This window comes from Dendrobates tinctorius, unplaced genomic scaffold (genome assembly GCF_039654945.1).
Source record: "Dendrobates tinctorius isolate UK_male_01 unplaced genomic scaffold, ASM3965494v1 ptg000086l, whole genome shotgun sequence".
Taxonomy (NCBI): Eukaryota; Metazoa; Chordata; class Amphibia; order Anura; family Dendrobatidae; genus Dendrobates; species Dendrobates tinctorius.
The window spans coordinates 50,861,172-50,884,954 of NW_027361754.1; the positions used below are offsets into that span (position 1 = coordinate 50,861,172).

A 23,783-nucleotide genomic window follows, 5' to 3' on the forward strand; every position below is an offset into this window, starting at 1 on the left:
GGCACTGCAGTACAGCGCTGCCCTCTAGTGGTTACTATGGGTACTGAGAGTCTAAAATGGAAGATTTTCAGAGATTATTGTACAGGATTTTGTGACAGCTCCTTTACTTAGTCTAATTAGTCTTTTTGTAATTGCAAAGTTCATTTTTTTATTTCATTCAGTTTCCGGTTTACACGGGCCGATTGCTGATATTATCAAGAGCCAGTCAGAGATAATACCAGGACGATTAGTGCTCATTAAAAAGCCCTTTCATATGGCTAATATTGGGGTTGAAGGCATTAAAGGGATCTGTCAGCAGACTTTAACACCACAAACTATTTATATGTGCATATAGAACTTTTAAAGACAAGTCCAGCAATACCGCTGCATGGACTGTCCATTCCTCCATTACTGAGAAATCTGTGTTTGAATTGATATGCAAATAAGGCAGATGTATGGTAGATCTGAAGCCTCTGTCATTCCGGCTCTTTTCCCCATCCAGCTCCACCTCTTTCTACTTGACTGAAAGCCTCTCTGCTGTGTCACTTCAGGCAAAGGAGCCATCAGTCAAGAAGTAGGAGGAGGCTGTTGGCTGAGAATAGAGCTGGAGTGACGGAGGCTTCAGATCTGCCATAGCTCTTCAGCCTCATTTGTATGTCAATGTATTGCTGATTTCTCAGTAATGAAGGAAATGACAGGCTATATAAAGGCATTGCTTGACTTGTCTTTGTAAGAACTACATGCACATATAACAGGGAGTGAAATCCTGCTGATAGATTCCCTGTAAAATGATTATTCATAACCCTTTTTTTTTTTCAATTTTCACGGTGAGCTCTGCTACCAATAAGGATTATCTTTTAGACCATGTAAAAGAAGTGATCAACTGCTTAAAAAAGACTTGTCACTTGGAGGGATAGGGGTAAAAGCACATGCCCCCAGAGAAGTCTGTGAAGAAACACCAAGCAGAGATTTCACATATTGCTCTTCAAAAGTGACAAATGTGAATATCTCAGCAATGGAGTGTTGCAGCATAAAACGGAAAAGTGTGACAGAATCAAGTGAGCTCAGGGGATTTTTCACAGGATATTTAACTCAAGAAATCTGAGCAAGTGACATTTCCTATCTAGTAAGCAGTTTCCTCAGTCATAGACTGAACGCTGCCATATTTACACAAGCCAAATTGCTATGAACCAATGCTATTATAAATGCTTTCTGAGTCAATAATCAGCTCATGTTAAAAGGCCTTTAATTGCTGTACAATTTATCTCTTTATTTTCCTAAACCTGAATTTTCCATCACTGAACCTAGGATCACCTGTATCACTGGACAGATCTGACGTGACATCATCACAACAAGGAAGGAATAAAGATTCTACAAATTCACACTACTTTTTTTGTATTATTGTTTAATTGCTCCATGAATGCCAAGTTATTCAACTTTTTAAATAGTCCTAATTAAAAAGATATTCTTCCACTTGCAGTGTCTCTAGCTGAGTGATTTTCCAAAAATGTTACAAATCCATCCTGGTTCTGATGGCTCTCTCTGTTTCCCTATCCCTTCTCTCAGTGTTAGATATAGCAGCAGGAAGGAGGTTGTACAGATAACCACAGTTTGGACAGCGGGGTGGGGGGATGAAAAAACAGGTTATAGAAACAGAAGAAAGCAAATGAAGAGGAAATAAGTGCAGGATAGAAGCTGTGCTGATATATTAGCTACCAATGATCCTCAGCACCTGTATGCACCACAAGGCTCAAATTCAACCTGTATTACTCGGAGGGACACTCTCAAATGAGAAAACAGTAATATGGTTCAAGCTGCAAAATGCATATCAGGGAGTCTGAAAGTGAACGAAGGAATGTAAATTGCAGATTTTATTAACTAAAGGTAACTAATAACATATAAAATGAAGTTGTGTAATTCTCCAGACCCTTAACTGCTTGCATAGATATTGGTAAAGAGATGTAATGAAAAACAAATATTTCCAAGCTACATAATTATAAAAGCCGTGCCATTGTCCTGAGTCACATGCCGCCTGCCTTAGGGACAGGGCTTTGTTCTGCTGCTGCATAAATTATGTGAGAACAATCCCCCAGTTATTGGCTGATGTGCAACCTCAGCAACACAAGAACAAAACTTCTTTTTTTTGTCATCTTGTATCAAAAACATTTTTATTTTCAGTCAATCATGAAAGGCCTTTACGAACATTTCAGCATTTTAATTTGATTGACAGCTTCTGTAAAAACAGGCGTTTATCATTCTACCCTACAAATGGGACTTTTCTTGTGCCCCTAACAGTCCCTACTTGGGTGTGCCATAACCAACATCCTAATTAGACTGTGTCCACATGTGAGTGTTTTGCTAATGCCAGGTCGTGGGTTTTTTTGCATTTAAAGAGACTATTTAGTGTTTCTCATTTCCGTCGCATTGGGCTTTGAGAGATGCTGCTGCCGGCTGGATGGGACGGTTGGCGCGGCACCTGTTGAACAACCGGTAGGTCAAGTAATGTGTGTGTCACATGCATCGGATGTTTTTCTTGGCAATTACTCCAAGAGCGTGTAGAAGCTCCTTTTAATACCTGATGCAGAAACAAGAGGCGCTGCTACATCTGACTCCATTCAGACATTTTTGCCGATTTCCATCAGTGTTTCTGGGTCAGATTATCAGCAGAGTTTGGTCAGTTTTTACCAATAAAGTTTCATCAGTTTTTTCCCATATAAAAAACTAATAGAGGATTCTCAAATTTCTAGAAGTTAGTGAAAAACAGACAATGTCACGCCAACAGGTTGTGGTTACCTGGCAGCTCCACAATGGCTACCATGACAGGTTTGGTGCTGCTACTCCATTTTCCTGAACCCAAGGGTTTCCCTGGTCTTCACCCTTTAAACCCTGTACAGGGATATGGACTTTCACAGGGGTCCCTGAGCTGGTGCCACAGAGTCAGCTGCTGTTTGGTGGTGCAAGATGGCAAAAAGGATAGTCAGGTAGCCGGGTCAGAACCAGGAGGTATGGGAGGAACAAAATAGATAGGGAGGAGAAATGTCAGTAAAATTGCTAAGGTCAGGGACTAGGATAACTCAGGATGAAACAAATGCCCAGCACACAGGTAAAACCAGGTAGCCTAAACATTGACTGGCAGTGGGGGTTTATAAAGTGAGCTGCCCCACCTAGTGCTGACAGCAGGAGGAAACCCAAACTAACAGGATCAACCTCACAGCTTCTGGACTGTCCAGAGGTACAATTCTCAGGAATAAAATAGAGCTACTGAACAGTCACTTTGCATTGGCCAATGGGCAAGGCAGCAATAGAAGGGACTGTCTGAGTTATTCCTGGCCCCTAGTCAGAAGTTTGTGACTTTGATCCACGACTCACATCAAAATCCAACATGTCTCCATTTTTTCTTGTAGACAATTGACCACACAAATAAAATTATAGTGTGAACAGCACCCTAGCCTATGTTCTGTTCATGAAAAATATACAAATGTGAACTTGTTACATTTGTAATTCTAAAGCTTTGTCCGTTTCAGCGTATTTTCGACCCGCGTGCTGTCCGTATGAAGAACAAGACCGCACACAGACATCAGGGTGCTAGTTCCCATGAATCTTTTTCTGCACAGACTGAGGTGGAAAAAATATTGCAGCATACGCTAGAGTCTCATGCGCTTTCCAGATGAGACTTGCCAATAGATTTCAATGGGTGAGCTAAAAAAACGAATGATTACATAGGAAACTAAACCATCGGTCCTTGAGGAAAAATGACCATTTGCACTAAGACATTGGCTAGGATTGGATCATGGGTGGTCTGAATGAGCTCAAAGACACAAATTCACAGCCTTCTCATAAATGAGGGCTGTCACAAATATTTGCCGGTGAGTGAAGTTGACTGCCTACGCTTTCAGTGGCCCATAACGTTAGTGACTTAGCCAATTTTTTAGTGCTTTCATCAATCTGCTTGCTCTTGTAAATTGACGTCATTGTCTGTACATGTTGTTTCAAGTAATTGATAACTTTTTCTACAGTGTAACCTCTGGCTCAGGGCAGGAAAGTCAGTAAAGGAATTTACACAATTATCATATTAAGGCATTCAAGTGTTGAGGATTTTGGGAGTTTCTATGAGTAGATGATCAGATTATTCCAAAAATGCACGCTCTTGGTGTTACAAGATGGTTACAGCTAAGGTTAACTAGCATTTAGCATTGCTCTAAATGATACAGAACGCATTCTTTACAGTAAACGCAGTACAGTGCAAAAACAAGGACAAATCACTAATAGTGTTGAAGGTTCCTGGGGGTTTCTACGAATAGAAGACGCTTGGTTTCTACCTGAAATGCACGCTCTTGATGTTACTAGAGGGTTACAGCGACTAACTTGTATTTAGTATTGCTCTAAATGATAAAGGAAAGCATTCTTTACAGTAAGAGCAGTACAGTGCAAAAACAAGGACAAATCACTAATGGTATTGAAGGTCAGAATTAATAAATGGAATGTGTAATTTATTCAGGGAAATTAATCAGCTGCCCTTGTAAGATCAGGAAGGAATTACCGTACAACTTGCAGAAACCTACAAGCAAAGTCAAAATGGTCTGCTAAACTCCCAAGGCCCCTCATTATGGAAGATGAAGGTAATGAAACCTCAGCATTATTTTGAACGTCACAAAACAAATAAATGTGGAACTCTATTTACCCTTATAATGGGACAGATTTACTATTACCGTTGTACTTGATCGGGGTTGAATTTTGTGCCCAATTTTTAGCCAATTTCATTAAACATATTTATTCATGTTTTTATAAATAAATAACGATTTTCTGTGACACTTTTGTTTTCCAGTTTCCGTAGTGGACAAGTCTTAAACATTGGACCATGTTTTACACTTATTGGGTCAGATGTGTTATAGTATTGCTTGTTGACTTAAAACATGCCAATTCTTTAGATTGGGGATTTCAACATTTTTGTGGTTCAGTTTCCTAAAAAAGATAATGAGTTAGAGGTAAAATGTGTCACTTAAAATGCAAAAATAGCCACCCAACTGAGGTTAGGAAAAGTGGCACAAAGTGAGAAAACCAAAAGGGAGGTGGTATATAGTTGCACAAAGGTGTCCAATTTATAATCCAGCATGAACCACTAAAGAAAAAAATGGCAAACTTCTAGGAGGTCCTGTATAAGTTTACACTGTCTAAATATATTGGCTGATTTCAGCCAAAATGTTTTGGACACTTTTTTCCATGTTCAAGAAGGGATCTGTCATAACGGAAATTGGCTGTATCTTAGATGGAAAGAGTTGACTTAAGGGCTCATACAGATGACTGTATAAATCGGGCATTTTATTTTCCATTTTAATGGGACAGCACACTGATCTATGTTATTCAATTGGACTGTTCAGATGAATGATTTTTTTTCTCGATCCGACTGTCCATGAGAAAACAATCGCAGAGTGCACTACTGTCATCCAAGTCTCGGATGAGACTCACACATTCAACTTTATGGGTGTGAGAAAACAATTGGATCCTACACAGACCATTCAATTTTACAGATGGATGTCTATTATTAGCCTAGTGCCATGCTTCTGGATTCAAACCCTTTGTGGTTGGCTTCTCTATCTGCTGAGCCACAGCAGATACACCTTTACTCTCGATGTTTAGTTTCTGTTATCCTTGCTTCAATCTTTATAGGGTAACAGGTCTTTCCATTTACTCATTTGTCTTCCCTATAACCTTTTGGGTGCTGCTTTATATACTTTCCCCCTGCTGGTATTTCATGCTGGTGATAGTCTCATTAGGATGTCCAAACTACAAAAAAAGTGGTTAGACAAATGTCAGACTGACAAGTCTACATTTAGGCTATGTGCCCACGTAGTGTTTTTTTCCTGAGCAGAAACACATGCCCTTGCCAGGGAAAACGCATGCGCTTTTTGACATGCGTTTTTGACTCGATTGTCAAGCGTATTGACAAGCGTTTTCCTATGCGTTTTTGCAATTACAGTGTATGTATGCGGAATTGCATGCTATTCCGCACAATTAAGGGACATGCTGCGTTTTTTGCCACTAAGCGTTTCCACAGCGGAAAAAAAACGCACCATTAGCACAACATGTGCGTTTTCCATTCTATTACATTAGATGCTTTTCTTAAGCATTTCCGCAGCAGAAACGCTTGTCTAAAAGCGCTGCGGAAATGCTTAAAAAACGCAACGTGGGCACACAGCCTTACACTGCCTATTAGACAGAAAAAGAAAATCTGCTCTATTATTATAGTGAAAAGTAATGGCAGAGTTTGCTGCAATTACAAAAAATTTTGAATACTGGAATGCACCAAATAAATAAATCTCTCAAAATTAAGAACACTTCGGCTCAGAATTAGCAAACTTAAAGAGACAACTATAGCAAATCTGCTCCAAAAAGTAATTCCTAAATCATAGTAATGTGAGCTGAAAAGTATTCAAGCAAAAAAATGCACTGAAATGACTTGTCTCCGGAATTGCCTGGCTAATTGAGCAGCCTGGGTGGGAAAAGAAGCCTAGCAAAAAGCAAATCAGCTGCCACTGTTATAAAATCCTAAGGTACATTGCACTTGTGTGCGGGCAAGTCTCTGCAGAGCCCGGCTCCCTGTCATCTCCTCCATTGTTGCTGCTCTTCACACTACATTGATTACTCATCTTGTGCACACTCCTTACACACATCATTGCTGAGAGCTCACTACCTGAATATCCGTCATGATGTAAGTGTTGATATCAAGAAAGCTGTGTACAAAAAGCAAGGAGCCTAAGTTATGTACTAAATATCCCAAGGATTAACACTTTGACACATCGTCCATTTCCTTTAGAGGATACTCGGGTTTGGAAGAATGTTCTAAATCATGATCAGGCTCGGACTGGCACACAGAGGAACAGGGGAATCCTCTGGTGGGCCCCCCTTATATGAATAGTTCTTGGCATGATACACTTGATTCGCTATGTACAGCATCATTTTTATTCAACAATCAACCAATTTTTTTGCTAAAGAAATAGTGAATGAGGATAAAGTCATACTTGCATGTAGGAGTTCGAGTGGAGTTGATGTTACTGGTAGGCCGCTGGCACTCCAGTGTGATACTGGTCATGATTAAAAACTCATTCAAGGATCAGATCTTGTGGTATAGGGTGACAGTTGTCTCTTTGGCCTCTCCTATACATATGTGCATTAGGCTGAGCATTCAAGGGAGAGAGTAAAATATCCATTGCCAGTGGCTTATCTCCTGTGAAAACAATTGGATCGGCATTGAAATTCCAATGGTCTGATCCTTCTGTCCCCTAGAGATAGTTGGGAGGCCATGCACATTATATGGTTGGCCAGTCCAGCCTAAAATTGTCAGACTTTCATTAAATGTGTATGGAGAGTGTTAAATCTGTTGTACTGACAAAGACAGCCAAATGCAACATTGCGCTTATTAGTGCTATAAACTTTAAGGCTATGTTCACATGTTACTTTCTTGCTGACTTTTTTTCTGCAGCCAAAACATACTTTTTTGGCAGTACAAAAGCTGCAGCCAAAACATACTTTTTTCTGATATTCCTGCTGCGGTTTTGGCCCTTACTTATTACTTTCTATGGGTGAAAAAACGCTGCAAAAACGCTGAAAGAAGTGACATACTGCAATATTCATAAACGCAGACATTTTCCGATTCAGTCATGAAAAGAAAGAAACAATTGGGGGCATGAGATTTCCAAAATCTCACAGCTTTTGTTGGTACTGTATGAAGCAGCTTTTAATTTGCATTGAAAAAAAAAACGCTGCAAAAAGGCAACGTGTGTACATAGCCTAAGGGTGCATGACCTATTAGCTCCAAAGTCACCGGTCTGACCAGAAGAGAGCCATGGGAGAACAAGGCGACAAGTCCCTAATCTGGTGAATGGAAGGGGTCCCAGCTGTGGATAATTTATGAAGTCTAGAATATCTTTAAGAATTGATATTTACTAGCGAGGGAATTCTCTATAAATAACTGAAGTAGGGTTGATTTTGGCGACCAATACTGCAGAAGGGATTGACTGTTAGTTTACACCTGCACTTCCATGGTCTAAAACAGGGTTGGTTAATCTTTTTCGGCCAAGGGCCATTTGGACATTTATATCATCCTTGGGGCCGTACAAATTGCACATTATCTCCGCCCACAAAGTACGACCTGATGCTGGCACTGATGTCAGGACGTAATATTTCATTTCATGCGCCTCAGCGTTCAGTAGAGAACACTGCATGCGTGTGTTCCCAGAGCAAGAAGAAATTAATGGGCCGGCATAACACAGCTGCCGGAGGCCGTCATAATACAACTGCCGGCCCAAGCACTGTAGTCCCCAGGAATCTACCCAAGGACTGGATAAAAGGTCATCGAAAGCCATAAATGGCCCGTGGGTCTAAGGTTCACCACCCCTGGTCTATGATATTAAAATAAAAAATGATGCACATATTATCTCATAAGCTGAGGATATATAGACAACACTGCCCCACTCCCAAATCCTGTAGATTCAGGATGTTTTTCTTATTTCAGACTTGCTGAAACATTAGAATATTAGGTGACAGCCATATGCTCCTTCCAGCTCCAAAACATTAACCAACCAGCCCCATATGATCAAATATGGGAAACGCATAGAATCTTCTGTTTTCTTTTTTATTCAGATGACGCACAAAACCCAAAGCTTGAAGGCACATAGAAATCATGTGTGAATAAATGGTTGAATATTACGAATGACAAGAAGTGGTAGATTCATCTGACACTAACTAATCCCGCATAGTAATGAGCGCGATAACATCACCTCTGCAATTAAATCCTCTGTCAGGTTAATTGAAAAGCAAAAAGTCTGCATCACTGTATGACTGAGTAAAAAAGAAAAGCTGTGAAGTGGGGACGGGGATATGAATTACTAATGTTATTATACACGACTTTTGTCGTGGAAGTATTTATCTGTCCTATTCAGTTTTGATTATAATAATGATCTTTTAATCTTATTTGCATTGTGTTTAATGAACAAAGTGTAAAAAAGCAATGACGTGAATCAAAACAGAAGTGAACAGAGCCTGAGACTTCACTAGAGCCGAGCATATGTAGATCTGTATAGGTGATGAATGAGCTGGAGTTTAGGACTACAGTGACTATACACCTATAGTTTACAACTAGATATTGACTGCCATGTATTTACATATTAAAAGTCAAACAATAGTATTGCTACAATGCATAAAATAAAAAATGAAGCAACTTTTCAGAGAATCTGGATAAAAACTTATCTACCGTTTTGTGTTCGTACCTCCTATGTATACCTATGTGTTTCAATGGTGTACGGTTACAGCTGAACAGGTCCAGAATGGGAGATATGTGTCACCGAAGTGGCTAGCAGCAGTGACCCAGAGAAGCAGGCTGCAGCACGTTTAGTGCTGAGAGGTTATATTTAATGGGCCCAGATTTGGGGTCCGGGTTTTAGGAATGGCCAGAATAGCTGGGTGGGACTGGCCGTTCCCATACCTCCAGTTCCAGGCTTTGGAATGGCCTATTTAAGACAGTTCAGTTGCCTCACTCAGTGTCTGTGTGTGAGAGGTGGAAAGACCTGTATTGTAGTTCAGTCTCAGGCAAAACAGAAAAGTGTGGACTGTAGTTTATATAGATGAGCTCGCATTACTGGACACTGTACTACTTTATGGACTGTTTTGTTTCTTTACCAACTTTTATGCTGCAGAGAATACTGTTTTGTGTTCATTTGCTGGAGGTTTATGAACTGTAATAAACCTTCCTGTTTGCCATATGGACATTGTGTGTGTGTGTGTCTGTGTGTTACGCTGCCAGAAAGTAAGGATCACTACAATAGTTACATACTAGGAATTATGATGTGACAGTCAATCTTCTTTATATTTGTCATCTATTTCTTGCTTGCATTAAAACAAGTTATTACCTTGATCGGTTGGGGTCTGATCTCTGTTCTGGCAGAACAGGGAATTTTTATCTCTGTAAGGATAGAGCGGCAATGCACACATGCTACCTGTGCTCCATTCATTCTCTGAGTGCTGTGCTCAGCTTTTTCTGGCAGCACCGTGGGAAATGAATGGAGAGGCGGTCGGGCATTTGACCAGCTGTGACAACTTGCAACAGGGATAAAAGTTCACCATCAGAAATAAAACTTCCACTTTCCACCGATTTATGCAGGTCCCAGCGGTTGGACCTCCATCGATCAGAAAGTTATCACTGCGGATAAGTGAAAACTTGTTTTAATCGGACATCTCCTTCAATTTTGGAGGTTAGTGAGAAGTAATGGAGGGTTAGAAAGGAATATCAGCATCAGATGATGTAGGGTTTATTTGCAACCCACTATGCAAGTACAAGGAGGGCCTGGATGTCTTTCTTGAAAAATATAATATTACAGGTTATGGGCATGAGATTCTGTGATGGGACATTGATCCAGGGAACAAATCTGATTGTCATACGAGGAGTTCGGAAAGAAACTTTTTCCCTAATGTGAGGCAATAAGCTTCTGCCTTGTGAGGATATGCCTTCCTCTAGATCAACATATTAGGATATAGGTCTTGTGTCTTCTTCCAACCATAAAACTATGAAATTTAGAAAATATGGAAACACGTAGATCTGAATAGGAGCTGAAGGCACAAAAAAATGAATTTTCAAGGCTGCATATGAAAAGTGTTATATATACGTCGAAGACTTTCAAAATTGACCATCCCGCCCAAACGTTACATAATGAGTTTCAGATATTGACTTCTATACGAAGATACAGCATGAGGCAACCAAAACTCGTCATTCCTAATTCTATTGCAAAACAATTGAAATGAATACAAATTTGGAACAAGGTACAGATATAATTATCAAGATTTTTACAGTCAGTAGAAAAAAATTTTTCATACTTCTACAGAGGATTTTTCCCAGAGGTTAACTGGGACTTTAACATTGATGGCTTATCCTTAGGATAGGTTATCAGTGTCTTATCAGTGGGAGTGGGACATTCAGAACCTCCAACGATCAGCTGTTCCTGATGTTGGCGGTGGCTGGAACTACTCAGTTACAGAGCGGAACTGCACAGTGTAGCTCCATTGATGGGTACTGTACGAGGTGGCTGCGGCAGGTAACTACACATCCACTCTATATTTAGTTGAATAGGAGGTGAATGTGGAGTACTCCGTCGTGGCCACTAAACAGTTGACGGAGCTGTGCTGTGCAACTCCATAACTAAGCAATTCCGGCCAACACCGAGAACAGCTAATCGGCGGGGGCGCAGAGTGTTACACACCTATTGATCAAACATTGATGACTTATTCTAAGTATGGTCCATTAATGTTAAAGTCCAAGACAACGCCTTTAATTTTAACGTGAAGCCAATTATTTTTCAAAAACTACTACAGTGAAAAACTGGGGCAATTAAGTCCCAGTAGCCAATCAGATCCCTTATGTAGTTTCATTAAATCAGCAAAGACAAAAACAATGATCTGGGTGTTATGTGGGTATGAGGTCAAATAAATTGCCGAATTATAAAAGCTGTCAAACCATCGGAAACGGCTTCAGAGATCAGACATTTCCCACTAATAGACGTTTCGCAAAGAAAGGAAATTGCCCTCTTGCCCCAGACCATGGCTGTGGGAAAGATGGTGTTTCCCAGGCTTTTCCACCAGTTTCCAGACACCACGAAGTAGTCAAGTGATTTTCTGCCAATTCAGCATTGACACTTGTTTTGCTCAGTGTCATTTTAGATCTAAATTCTCAGGTCTTTACTATATATGTATCGCAGAACCCACTTTACATATATAAAGCAGGTAATTACTTTTGTGCATGAAGCATATTACACTTCTATTGAGTTTTCAAGCCATTGTTTGGATTCTTGACTACTTGGCTGAAATTTTCAATTACAAATTCATGCATACTCATTCGACTGCTGCAGTCACCCAGAATTAATATATTTTGCAATGAACAAGAGAAAGCGCCACTTAATGCTCATCGAAGCTTGAAACGTCCTATTAAATACAGTTTAACCCAATTTAGCTTCAAGTTTACAACCATACACTGAAGATGACCACAGCAGAGTTATGCGAGAGACAGAGCCAGATTTACTTCTGTGTTACAATAATTATATATACGGTATATATTGCTATCAAAATTATTCATCCTCCTTTGTAAATTAGATTTGAAAGCAAATTTACAGACTTTCTGCTGTTTTCAGTAAATCAAACAAGAACAATGTAAAAAGTTCAACATAAGTAACATAACAAGTGGTTTCTCCAAATTCAGCACAGAATGTCACTTTACTGACTACCACAGGCTCAGAATTATTTACTTCTTTCATGATGAGTCTTTACTACTTAGTGGAGCCCCTCTGCTACAAACATGATGTATGGCCAGACACCAGCAGCTGGCAGCATTCCTGTTGAAGCTGAGGCCATTCTTCCTGGGCAATGGCCTCCAGATCATTATTATTCTTGGGTGCTGCAAGCGCCTTCTTCATATCCCACCAAAGATTTTGTATGAGCTTAAATTCAGGCATCTGGACACTTCAGAATCTTTCATGTCTTCTAATGAAGGCAACCATTGGTGTACTTGCTTGGGGTCATTGTCCAGATGGAAGGTCTAATGACACCGAAACGTCAGTTTTCTCATATAAAGCATGACATTTTCTTCAAGGATTGCCTGATACTTAAATTCCATCTTGCCTACACCACATACAGCAGGTTTCTAGTGTCAGAGGAAGCTAAGCAGCCCACAAACATCCCCAGCAATAGACGGGATTCATTATACGCAACAACTGAGCTACCAACATGCTTCCCTCTAGGCAATAGTGAGCCACCGCCATGCTTCACTGTAGTCAGGGAGTTCTTTTGAGCGTATGCTAAATTTTTAATCCTCCAAACATATCCCTGCTGTATAGTTAAAATTTTATGTTTTCTTTCATTACTCAATAGAACAAAATTATGGAACCTGAGGCTTATTTGTAATGTTTAACTTTGAGAAAACTGGACACAAATTTTCTTCTGCTGTTAGCCAGTCTTAGAATTGGGGCTCGACTGTGCACTTGGTCTTCATGTCCCTTTCTGTGATTCCCCAGCCCCTCTGGCCTGTGAATGATTGACCTACTCTGTTTGAAATCTCAGCAGTGACCTGTCATTCACAGACCAAAGGCAGGTGGAGGGGCCAGGATTCACAGACAGGGAAAAGACCCCGTGCACAGTTTGGCCCCTGTGCACCGATATCTAATTAGCAGAAATCTTCAAACAGAGATTAAAGAACAACAATAAAGCTGATTTTTTTCTCCAAAGATGCCAATTTAATCTGTATTACAGCGCCATTACAGCCATGTTTTTATTTACATTACAAAATGATGCTCACAGATTTTCTTTAAGTTAAAATTTTGAAAACTATATTTCTCACTGTATCTCTACGAAAATTCAATATGTTTGTATTTTTTTGTATCCTTTTCCTTATTTGTGCAAGACAGTAAACTCTTCTCTTACATTTTTGGGCCACTGCCTGGACAAACCAAGAATATTAGTGACCAGGAGACCAAGTCCTCTGGAATGTTGACAAAAGCTGATGTCTGGCTGTGTATCACATTTGCAACAGGTCACAACAGCCAGAGAGGCTTTACTAAGTGATAAGGAAAGACACCATAAAGATGGTGGTGGACAATTCTAAAGTTGCAGTCGTGGTTATAAGTTCATTTGTGTTGAATTTGGAGACAACGTTTATTATATTAATATTTTGTATATATACCTGAAAGACACAGAAAATGGGGGTTTATTGAAACCTGTTACATGATGAAATGGCACATTCTGATTATAATTCACCATATCTTTAATTTCGAATGAACATATCCTAGAATTCAGAAAATCTTAACTTTTCAATACTCAATTCCAGGCCATTAATAGGGACTGTGGCCATCACCTGTCTGTACAAAGCCTTAGGGTCTGCCAGCTGAGAACGCTCACAGATCCTCTTTCGATAAACCTCTTCCTGAAGCCAAATCTTTTGATTCTGGCCAATGAGCTGGCCTTCTTTAGAGACATCACTAAACCAGTTGTGGTGATGTCACCCATCTCAAACATGACCATACAGCTGTAAAACACCCAATATATACGGTACTTAAGAATTATTTACATAACAAACACAAGAGCATCATAAGTCAAAGCCATGGCATTACCCAGAGCAAACCATAAGAACTCGGTTGGCATTTTTATCAAGATCAGTTTTCCTTTTTCATATACTTTTTTGATGCATCTCACCACAATATAAAACCCATAAAAACTACATTTCATGGTTTTCAAATTGCAGAAAAAAAGTTGGTTACTTACCCACATCAACAATATTTTCAGCTAGAAAGATAAAGTTTGGGTCATCTCCATTGATCGACGACTGTTTCTTGGACTTCACTTTTGGAGATGGTACGGCCATGGTGAACCTTTTCGAAAATTCTGCTTAGATCCCCCAGTATTATCCTTCTGTATAGTCCACCAGTAAAAGTTTGTGCCCGTTTCCAAATAGTTTCTTTTTTTTTTTTTACTAACAATCCAAAGTTATAGAAACCAGATCCGTCCTCTGTGTTTTGTTTCTCCAAGATGTTCAGATATGAGGTGCTTGGAATGTTTTTCTTCTCTCACATTCCCATGTGAAAGGCAGTCATGATGAACCGGTGATCATCCCACCTACATGTACTGTAGTAGAAATAATCAGGTGTGAGCTTGGAGAGAGGTGTGCCTGGATCATGCCCAGTAATGACAATGGTTTACGAAGTGTCTCCAGATGATTATGGCTATACTAATTACTGTCTGTCCCCCTCTCAGATCTATATCTTCACCCTGTCAGGAGAAAAAAAAACTATTTTTTAGGAATTCATTATCATCCTACAAACAACAGCAAAAATTTGTAAGAAGATAACCCACAAATTATCTGCAAAATATCATTGTTTCAGGATTTTATTAACTTTTTACAATAGAAATATGCAAATAGATAGAGAATGTATTGTCATCACTTCCATAGAAAATCTCAAAAACCATTCTTTATCCCTTAGTTTAATGGACAGAGCCATACAAACTTTCTCTTTAGGATTACAGACAGCTTCTGACTCCCACCTTGGAAGTTGACAAATATGGGTTCTTCTCATATCTTCAACTGCCTTAGGGGGTACTGACTTTTATTAACTAGTTCAAGCTCAGGCCATTTACCCCAGTTCATGACCAGGCACATACTATGTTAATTTCATATGTGTGATTTTAAAAAATGTAATTTTTTTTCTCTGATAATTTTTGCATCTGTTTTTGTGATAGGTTGGACTTAATTGATATGTTTTTTCATACTCCCCCTTTTTATTTTTTTGCTGATTGATATCAGTGACAAAATAAAGAAAATATGTATCTGTTTTTCACACAAAAAATCAAGACCATAAAGGACTACTAAAAATACATTTTAAAATTTCTTCCCCTTTTTGTAACAATTGTTTTTATATATTGGACACGTTAATTTTTTTTCAATGGAGTGGGAGCTAGTAACTGATTTGGATTGGAAGTACTTTTTTTTATTAATTTTTTACCTATTTTTTATTTATTTACCATATTTATTTCCCATATTGTGCACACCAGCACACCATAAGGTTATAAAACTTCTTTTTTGGCATTTCAACATTTAATACTTCTTTTTTAATTGGATTTCCCCTGTAACTGGGGCTGGTATGTTAGCCCCAGTTACAGTGGAAACTCAGTCTCCTGGCTGTATAGTAGAGCTGAATGGGTCTCCCAGGGCCCACAAAGCCCAGCTCCCTTTTTACACCCATCGATCACATGACAACTGGGTGGTGGATGAATTACAAATAGTGTTTCCTTTATACTGTATATGCAGCGCTTGTTTAGCTATGAAAAAGGCAGAGAAATCAATAAACAATCTCTGCCTTCTCTATTGTGAGCTTGGTTGTGTGACAGCCGGCTCCCGGCCCCCACAGCTACACGATCATGTGCAACTGTTCTACTATGCATTGACATTTTAGAACATCACTGCGGAGAAGAACACAAATCACTTGGACGTTTAAAGTCTATGAGCTGTCTGGAAGCGGTAAATGGCTCTAGTTGAGTATGGAGTCTTATTAGTAATGCTCCATTAAATGCTCCAGAACTTGCAATTTAACTGTCTCCTAAAGGAAAAATACTGTACCATCTACCCAATGCCATACATTACATTGTTTTCTTCTTTTTCTTCTGATTTTCTATCTTCATGTCTACACAGAAAATTCAGGAAATAGATTTTGCCTGTGTATCCCAAACTGTAATACACACATGATAGCTGACTGCCAAGTGCTCATCTCTCCCAACAACCCCACACAAGAACGTTCAGTCTGACATGTGTTTTCATAAAAAGAGAATAATCTATTTTCTATGGAGAAATTTAAGTGATATCATAGACTTGTCTTAAGAGATGTGTTTTTAGTGCACGTTTAAAACTGTGGATGCTAGGAAGTAACCGGATTGTCTGGAGTAGAGCATTCCAGATGACTGGTGCAGCATAAGATAAGTCCTGGAGATGGGAGTGGAAGGTTTAGATTATGCAGGATGTTAGTTTGAGATGATTATCAGAAGGGAGAGGATGACTAAAGTGCTAGATAAAAATGAGGGAGGAGATGTAGGGTGATGCGGCACTGCGGAGGGGGCGGGTAGAATGGTAGACAAATAAGGATGGAGAGGTTGGGTGGTGCAGAACTGTGGATATAGATAAGGGAGCAGATGTAGGGTGGTACAGCACTATGAAGAGCTATGTGGATAGAGATAAGGGAGGAGATATAGGGTGGTAAAACTCTATGGAGAGCTATGTAGGTGAATATAAAATATTTATGGTGTATTTTGTAGTGGATGAGCAAATAGTGCAACATCTGGCACAGAGTGGAGGCATCAATGTAGCAGCTGAACATAAATATGGGCCTGGTTGCTGCACTCAGGACTAGTGATGAGCGAGTATACTCGTTACTCGAGATTTCCCGAGCATGCTCACGTGATCTCCAAGTATTTGGATGTGCTTGGATATTTAGTTTCTGTCGCCATAGCTGCATGATTTGTGGCTGCTAGCCAGCCTGAATGCATGTGGGGATTGCCTGTTTGTTAGGAAATCACCACATGCATTCAGGCTGTCTAAATCATGCAGCTGCTGTGACAGAAACTAAATGTCCGGGCACATCCAAATACTCAGCATGCTCAGGAAATCTTGAGTAACGAGTATACTCGCTCATCACTACTCAGGACTGATTGGGGAGGAGGAAGGGGAGAGCTTAGAGTAAGAGCGATATTGATTAGTAAAGATTTGCATTGGCCCAGAAGAGAATGAATCAGAGAGACTGTAAGCATTTTTGCAGTTTCAAAGGTAAGATGAGGTCGAATTCTTGAGATTTTTTTGAAGTGCAGGTGACAAGAGCGAGTGAGTGATTGGATATAAGGAGTGAAGGAAAGATCTGAGTCATATATAACTCCAGGACATAGGACGTGCTGCCTGGAAGTTATGGTAGAACAACCAATGAAATGGTAATACCGGGTTTAGGTAGGATAGTAGAAGTGGGAAAGTCAAAGAGTTCAGTTTTGGAAGGAGTCCATTTCAGAGAGAGGAAGGACATGATGTTAGAGACAGCGGACAGTCATTGGTATTTTGCAGTAATGCAGGGGTATTGTCAGGAGACGATGCGTTTAATTGGGTGTCAATGGCATAATTATGGTACCAGAAAATAAAACTGCTGATGTTTTTTTTCAATAACGGTGTATAGATAATTTTAGTCAAATTCTAACACTTGATGCAACTTCTTATCAGAATGTTGTCCACAAAAATATGGCTCAGAAAATTTTCAACTGATCCTCAATCTGCCTCTGCTTGTGCAACAATGAAAGGCAGGTGAGGTGGTACAGTATAGACCCAAAGTCATCATCCTCCCCAATCAGAGCCAACCACAGATCCTTCCCATCAGTCACACCACCGGAGGTGCAATATACAAATACAAATAGTAGAAATAAGTGTAAACAAAACATATTTCCATACTTTCTATTACTATAGTTCTTCAGTATGTATTGAAGTTAACCTTCCAAAGCAAAAAAGTCTGCGCCTTTCCTGACCAAATTAATTTAATTGTGTGAGTATATTATTGAGAGTTATGACTAAATGCAGCACATATCTGCAAGAACATAACATGCAATTAAATTTTATTGAAAGCGCTTAGGAGGAGCGCTCCCGTCATCCTCGCTGTGGACATGATTGGTTTAGTCAAAAGCAGCAGAGAAAATGTTCTTGTTAAATTATAAGGCCTTTATTTCTCCATGGTTAATTATATGTTAGGCTGCAAAAACTTATGTCAGCATATTTCACAAGTACAAGTTGAAACTGTGCAAAATGAACTTGTCAAAAACGTAAAGTTCAATGAGACCTAAAATATTAATTAATTCCATAGTATTCTCAGTGGCGGATGCAGTTATTACGTTTGCGCTCAAAAATTTGCGCCATTTGCAACATTTCATTGCCGTATATGTGTGCTCAAAATCTATCAATGCTTCATACAACTTAATATGACATTTGATTACCTAAATCACAATTTAAAAATGACGAGAAATGGGGAAGTAGTAAAAGGGTCCAAAACTAACATTTATTTTAATCGTAAATGTCTATTTAATGTCATAATCTAGTCTCTTTTCTAACATACTTTAATTAAAAAATCCCTATAATTCCCTCTCTACTCTATTTAATTGTTTTATTTTATTTTTTTTCTTCTCTTGCTGTTTAATAACATTTAGTTTGGGAACTCCCACCATGAAACAAAGTGTCTTTAGTGACATCGATTTCAGGGGTTGAGCTAGTCCATGCTCTCTTGAGCATGCGTTGGTTGTCAATTCCAATGTATGCTCAGTAGGTTCTTGTCACTGCAATATTATTTTTAATGCACAGTGACAGTGCGCTCCTTCGTTGGCTCTGTTAAGAAGTGTCATGGACTGGAAAGGGAGTGCACTATCAGTGTGCATTGTAAGGAAAGAGCTCAGCATTGCAAGTGGGAAAAGCAGAGACCAGCCCCACCTCCGAAAGTGACATCACTTGCTGGGGCGGTGCTGGTCTCTCCTCACAGGGTAAACACCTTACAACGTGCACTGACCCTGTGCTCTTTTGCCAGCTTGTCGGTTCTCATCAGAGTCAGGGAGGAAGTGCGCTGTCACTGTGCATTAAAAAGAATACTGCAATGACAAGAACCTTCTGAGCATAGATCAGAATTCACAACCGATGCATGCTCAATATAGTAAGGACTAGTCCAGCCCCTGAAATGGATGTCACTGATGATGCTTCGTTTCAGGGTGACCGCAGTCTCTGCCTCCTTATGACGTCTCAATTGAGTATCTCAGCATGCACTGGGGGTTCTCAAAGCATCAAAAAAGCAGAAAGAGAGGAAATAACAGGGATTTTTTAATTAAAGTATATTAGAAAAATATTAGCTTATTACATTAAATAGACATTTAAGATTAAAATAAATGTTAGTTTTGGACCACCCCTTAAATGTTTGACAGTAAAGTACGACATATTTAGGATTGCATTTCTGCATAAAATATCCCATTATTGTAGACAAGTCACAATTCTCTTAAAAAGGTGCAGAACAAATACATTTATGTTGCAACTTTAAGGATGGGGCCACATTTTCTTACTTTGGTGGCAACACAGGTCGTATGGCCAAAGATCCTTAGGCTTAGCTGCAACATCACATAGCAATGCAAGGGTACCGTGACAAGCGAGTTGCAAACATCAGACACAATCAGCCCCAGCCTAATATTAATCATGCATAAAAAGTCACAATCTGTACAAAATTCAACATCAATGGATGACATTTGACACATCAGGGCACGTGAAGAAGCCGTTCTCTCCATCTGAGAAAATCAATCCAATTATGCAAATGAGAGTGGGATCCGATTTTATTGGAGGTGGAGAGAAATAAAGAGTTTCTCCACCTTCTCCAATCTGTCAGCCCATGAATATTGGACCACGTTCGGATGTCATCCAAGAGCAGTCCGATTTTTTTCACGGACCCATAGACTTGAATGGCCGAGGAAGAGGGAGCGCATACCCTACAGATTTGTGCACAAATAACTCCATTTTTGATCATTGTGGGCCAAAAAGATTCAAGGTGATCCTCTAAAATTATAGGAAAAGGTCTTTTTTTTCCCGGTATATGGGCTTTGTCTGGTATTCTATGACAATATGATGCCAAAAACCTGGACTTTAGGACTGCAACAATGTAGATGTTTTATGTTCTAGCATTTATGCACGTCCATAGAAATTTCAGTACAGACATAGAGAAGCGAGTCAATATAAAATTTCAGTACAGACATAGAGAAGCGAGTCAATATAGTCAAGGTCTAGGAGGTCTAATTTCTGGGACTGAATTGTCACAAAAGGTGCATGGTATTATGTTCATCCAAATCAAATACATTAATATGACATACTAGGCTAAAAGAAGGAATTGCTTCAATTAGAGTAGAAAAGTGTCTACAGAGGTTGTTTCCTTCCCTGGAGGACCCAACAGGTCCATACCGTAGACGCGCAATTCATTGATCAATGGCAGTCATGTCGTACAGTACTTGATTTCCCCATGGAAGCAGTGCGGAGAAATTAAACACTTGTTACTAGGTTCCCCGGTGGATTACAACCTATCAAAGGGTGTTACAACAGTTGAATACCCTAAGACCGGCTCATTTTCCTTTTTTTTTTTTTTTTTTTATTATGTAACAATGTTATTTTTGTTTTGTTTTTTACAACAAATAAAGAGAGCAAAACAGGTTTTTCCTTCCCCCTTCCTTCCAAAAAATGTCCCCACATAATAACTATGGTTCATCCAACTACAATAACATCCTGTATCACAGTAAATTGGTCATGAGCGTATTACAAGATGAGATTGCTTTGTTACTCCAAAAATCCATGTATTTTATTCACCATGTAAAGTCGTTAACAGAAACACACCGACATCGTTGATCAGTAATGGAATATACTGTAATATCCAAGACTAAACTAATTGGATCCAACCCTTATCTATCTAGCCAATTTGACCAAATGGTTTGAAAGTTTTATTTTCTGTCTGACATTTCAAATAAACGCATTTTGTCCGTGGAGACCGACTAATTAATTTTGTCTAGAAATTGTATCCTAGTAGGAGGTTCTTTGCTATAATTTTCCTGGCCATATGAGATAGTGATGGGTGTGGACCCACTGTGACACTGTCCAGGCTTATCCTGGAGGGGCATAATAAGTGCTTACCTGGTCTCCAGCAGCACCTCTGATGGTGAAGATAGGCTGGGCCATCAAGGTAGCCACCAAGTACCACTCAAGGGCAGTCTCCAGACCTGCAGCAGCTGACCAATGGGTCAAGGCAGGGATATGAGTCAAAGAGGGCACAGGTAGAGATGTAATCAGACAGTCCGAGGATGGGGCAGGCAGCACAGGATCAGAATACGAAGCCAGGGTCAGGACCGGAGAGGTCAGGAGACACGAGGAAATTAGCCAGATCGGTAACAGGAGACACTTCACAATAGCACATCTAATAGGATACTAGGAGACAAACTACACTAGGAACCTAAGCTCAGCTAGGTGTGGCGGGCGAACCTACCTAATATATCCCCTGCTGGCAGGGTTTAGGTCAGGGAAGTAAAATTTGCAGGATACGCTACTGTTAAATTCCTGCAGAGTTTGGCTGCGCCACCCTATGGCCAGGTGAAGATTTTTCAGCAACAGGAGGATGTAAGAGACCATTCAGAGTGAAGGTCTGAGATTGAGAGAAGGAGAACGGTGAGCGCAGTGCATACAAAGGCGCAAAGAAAGCATGCAAGTTATTGGCATGACACCGTATACAACATCCTGGCTATTGCCCATTTTATTGGACCAGAAATTGGAAAATCATGAATATAACGCATGATACAAGCGGAATGGGACAATTCTATGGAGACTTCATATATTTAACATGTCAACTATTATTCTCCAGAAACTGGATGATTTAGAACAGTATCACATCAATGGAATTAAATCAGCATTGTGTTTCCAGCACCTGTTACACAATGGTGTGTCACGTAGCCTAGAGTCATATACCCTATGTAACAGGTATATATGTTAGAGCCTATGAGATGAGTAAGAATACTCACCATCACCTTCCAATGGGTCCTATATCCCCTTCCCAACTTTCTTTTAGGTTCAATCCTGAGTGTTGCCTGATATATGATGGTACTTGAGACCCAATGGAGAATTAAATGAAAGAATGATGTCATATAATTATCTTCCCTTTCTTTATTCGGAGTGTGCTTTGGCTGAAAATATTTATAGAAGTCATTGTATGGAAAATCACATTCAGTTTGTAAAGTAAAAAATAATTAAGTATCACCTTCACTTAATATCTGTGACATCTGGAAGCCTGAAAGGGACCTGTCATGTAAAAAAAAATGCTGTAAACCTGCAGGTAAGGGGGTAATCTGCAAATTATTAACGCTCTGAAGCTGTACAGCCGCTGCACTTAGAGCACTTTACTTTATTCCTACCGGCAGGGTCAGGCTTTCAGTCACAGAGGTGCTACCGACGCTGCTTCAGTACACAGTGAGCAGCGGCTATAACTGCACCCTCTGACAGCTGACTCTAATAGAGAGCCGGTTGTCAGTCTGTGCTGGGGGCGCGATTACAGCCATTGTTTACTGTGACTGAAGCCTCGCCGGCCGCACCACTATGACTGAAAGCCCAAGCCTACTGGGAGAAATAAAGTTAATTTCCTCCTGGTAGCCGGTCTCTCAGTGCAGGCACTGTACAGCTTCAGAATGCTATTAGCCTAGAGATTAACCCCATATCTGCAGGTAATGGCTTTTTTTTTTAAGTGACAGGTTTCCTTTAAATTTCCATCTTCTAAATCCCTCTAAACTGGCCAGTTCCAGGAGCCATGGTGTGTCCGATATTAGAGTGGACTGTACACACCCTATTATCCCCAACAAATAATTTTCCTTCCACCCCATCTTGTGAATTAGATATAAAGTTGGAAACCTCTGAGAATGAGTTATATATGTGCAAGTCTCTAAAGGGTCAGACAGTTGTCACATATTGAAAATTGTTGTATTAGGGTTTTAATAGAGGTTTTTTATTTCTTACAGGGGTGGATATAGACAGAATTGGACAATGGTGCAAAGACAGTATATGGAATCTTTTACATTCCAATATCTCATGCTCATAATGCACAATTCCACCTGCTTAGGAGTTGGTAGTCGCCCCCTTTCCTCTTGGGTCCCTGTTTGCCTACACAGGTTGCACCAATGTTATGTTCACCCTTGATCTGTCATACTTCATCCTCTGAGTTGTTGCAATTGAATAGCTAAGAAATAAATGGAGTATACCAATAAATGTCAGTCCACCATTTTTTAGCTTCTTTTATTTATTTATTTATTTATTTATTAATCTTACTCATTTATATAGCGCCATTAATTCCACAGCGCTTTACAGACATTACTGGCACTGTCCCCATTGGGGCTCACAATCTAGATTCCCTTTCAGTATGTCTTTGGAGTGTGGGAGGGACCCGGAAAACCATGAAGAAACCCACGCAAACACGGGGAGAACATACAAAGTCATTGCAGATGTTCTCCTTGCTGGGAGTTGAACCCAGGACCCAAACTCTGCAAGGCTGCAGTGCTATCCACTGAGCGAATGATCTTTGCAAAGTTTCCTGAATTTTAGTATTTCTTTTTCCCATGTCATCTCTCTAACCAGACAATTAATCTTATTAAAAAAACTAAGATAAGTTCATAATTAGATATTTTTATAAACTCTTGCCTCACTAAGAATTTAC

General features: G+C 39.7%; 1 protein-coding gene across 1 annotated transcript in view; it reads right to left on the bottom strand.

The window, feature by feature from the left end:
• The window catches only part of PLCH2 (phospholipase C eta 2), an 891,775-nt gene that overhangs the window by 741,885 nt on the left and 126,107 nt on the right, over positions 1–23,783 (bottom strand). Inside the window, exon 2 of the mRNA XM_073585390.1 lies at positions 14,275–14,778. Within this exon, the coding sequence (XP_073441491.1) occupies positions 14,275–14,374 (100 nt within the window). The 5' untranslated portion in view covers positions 14,375–14,778. The remainder of the gene's footprint in view (positions 1–14,274; positions 14,779–23,783) is intronic.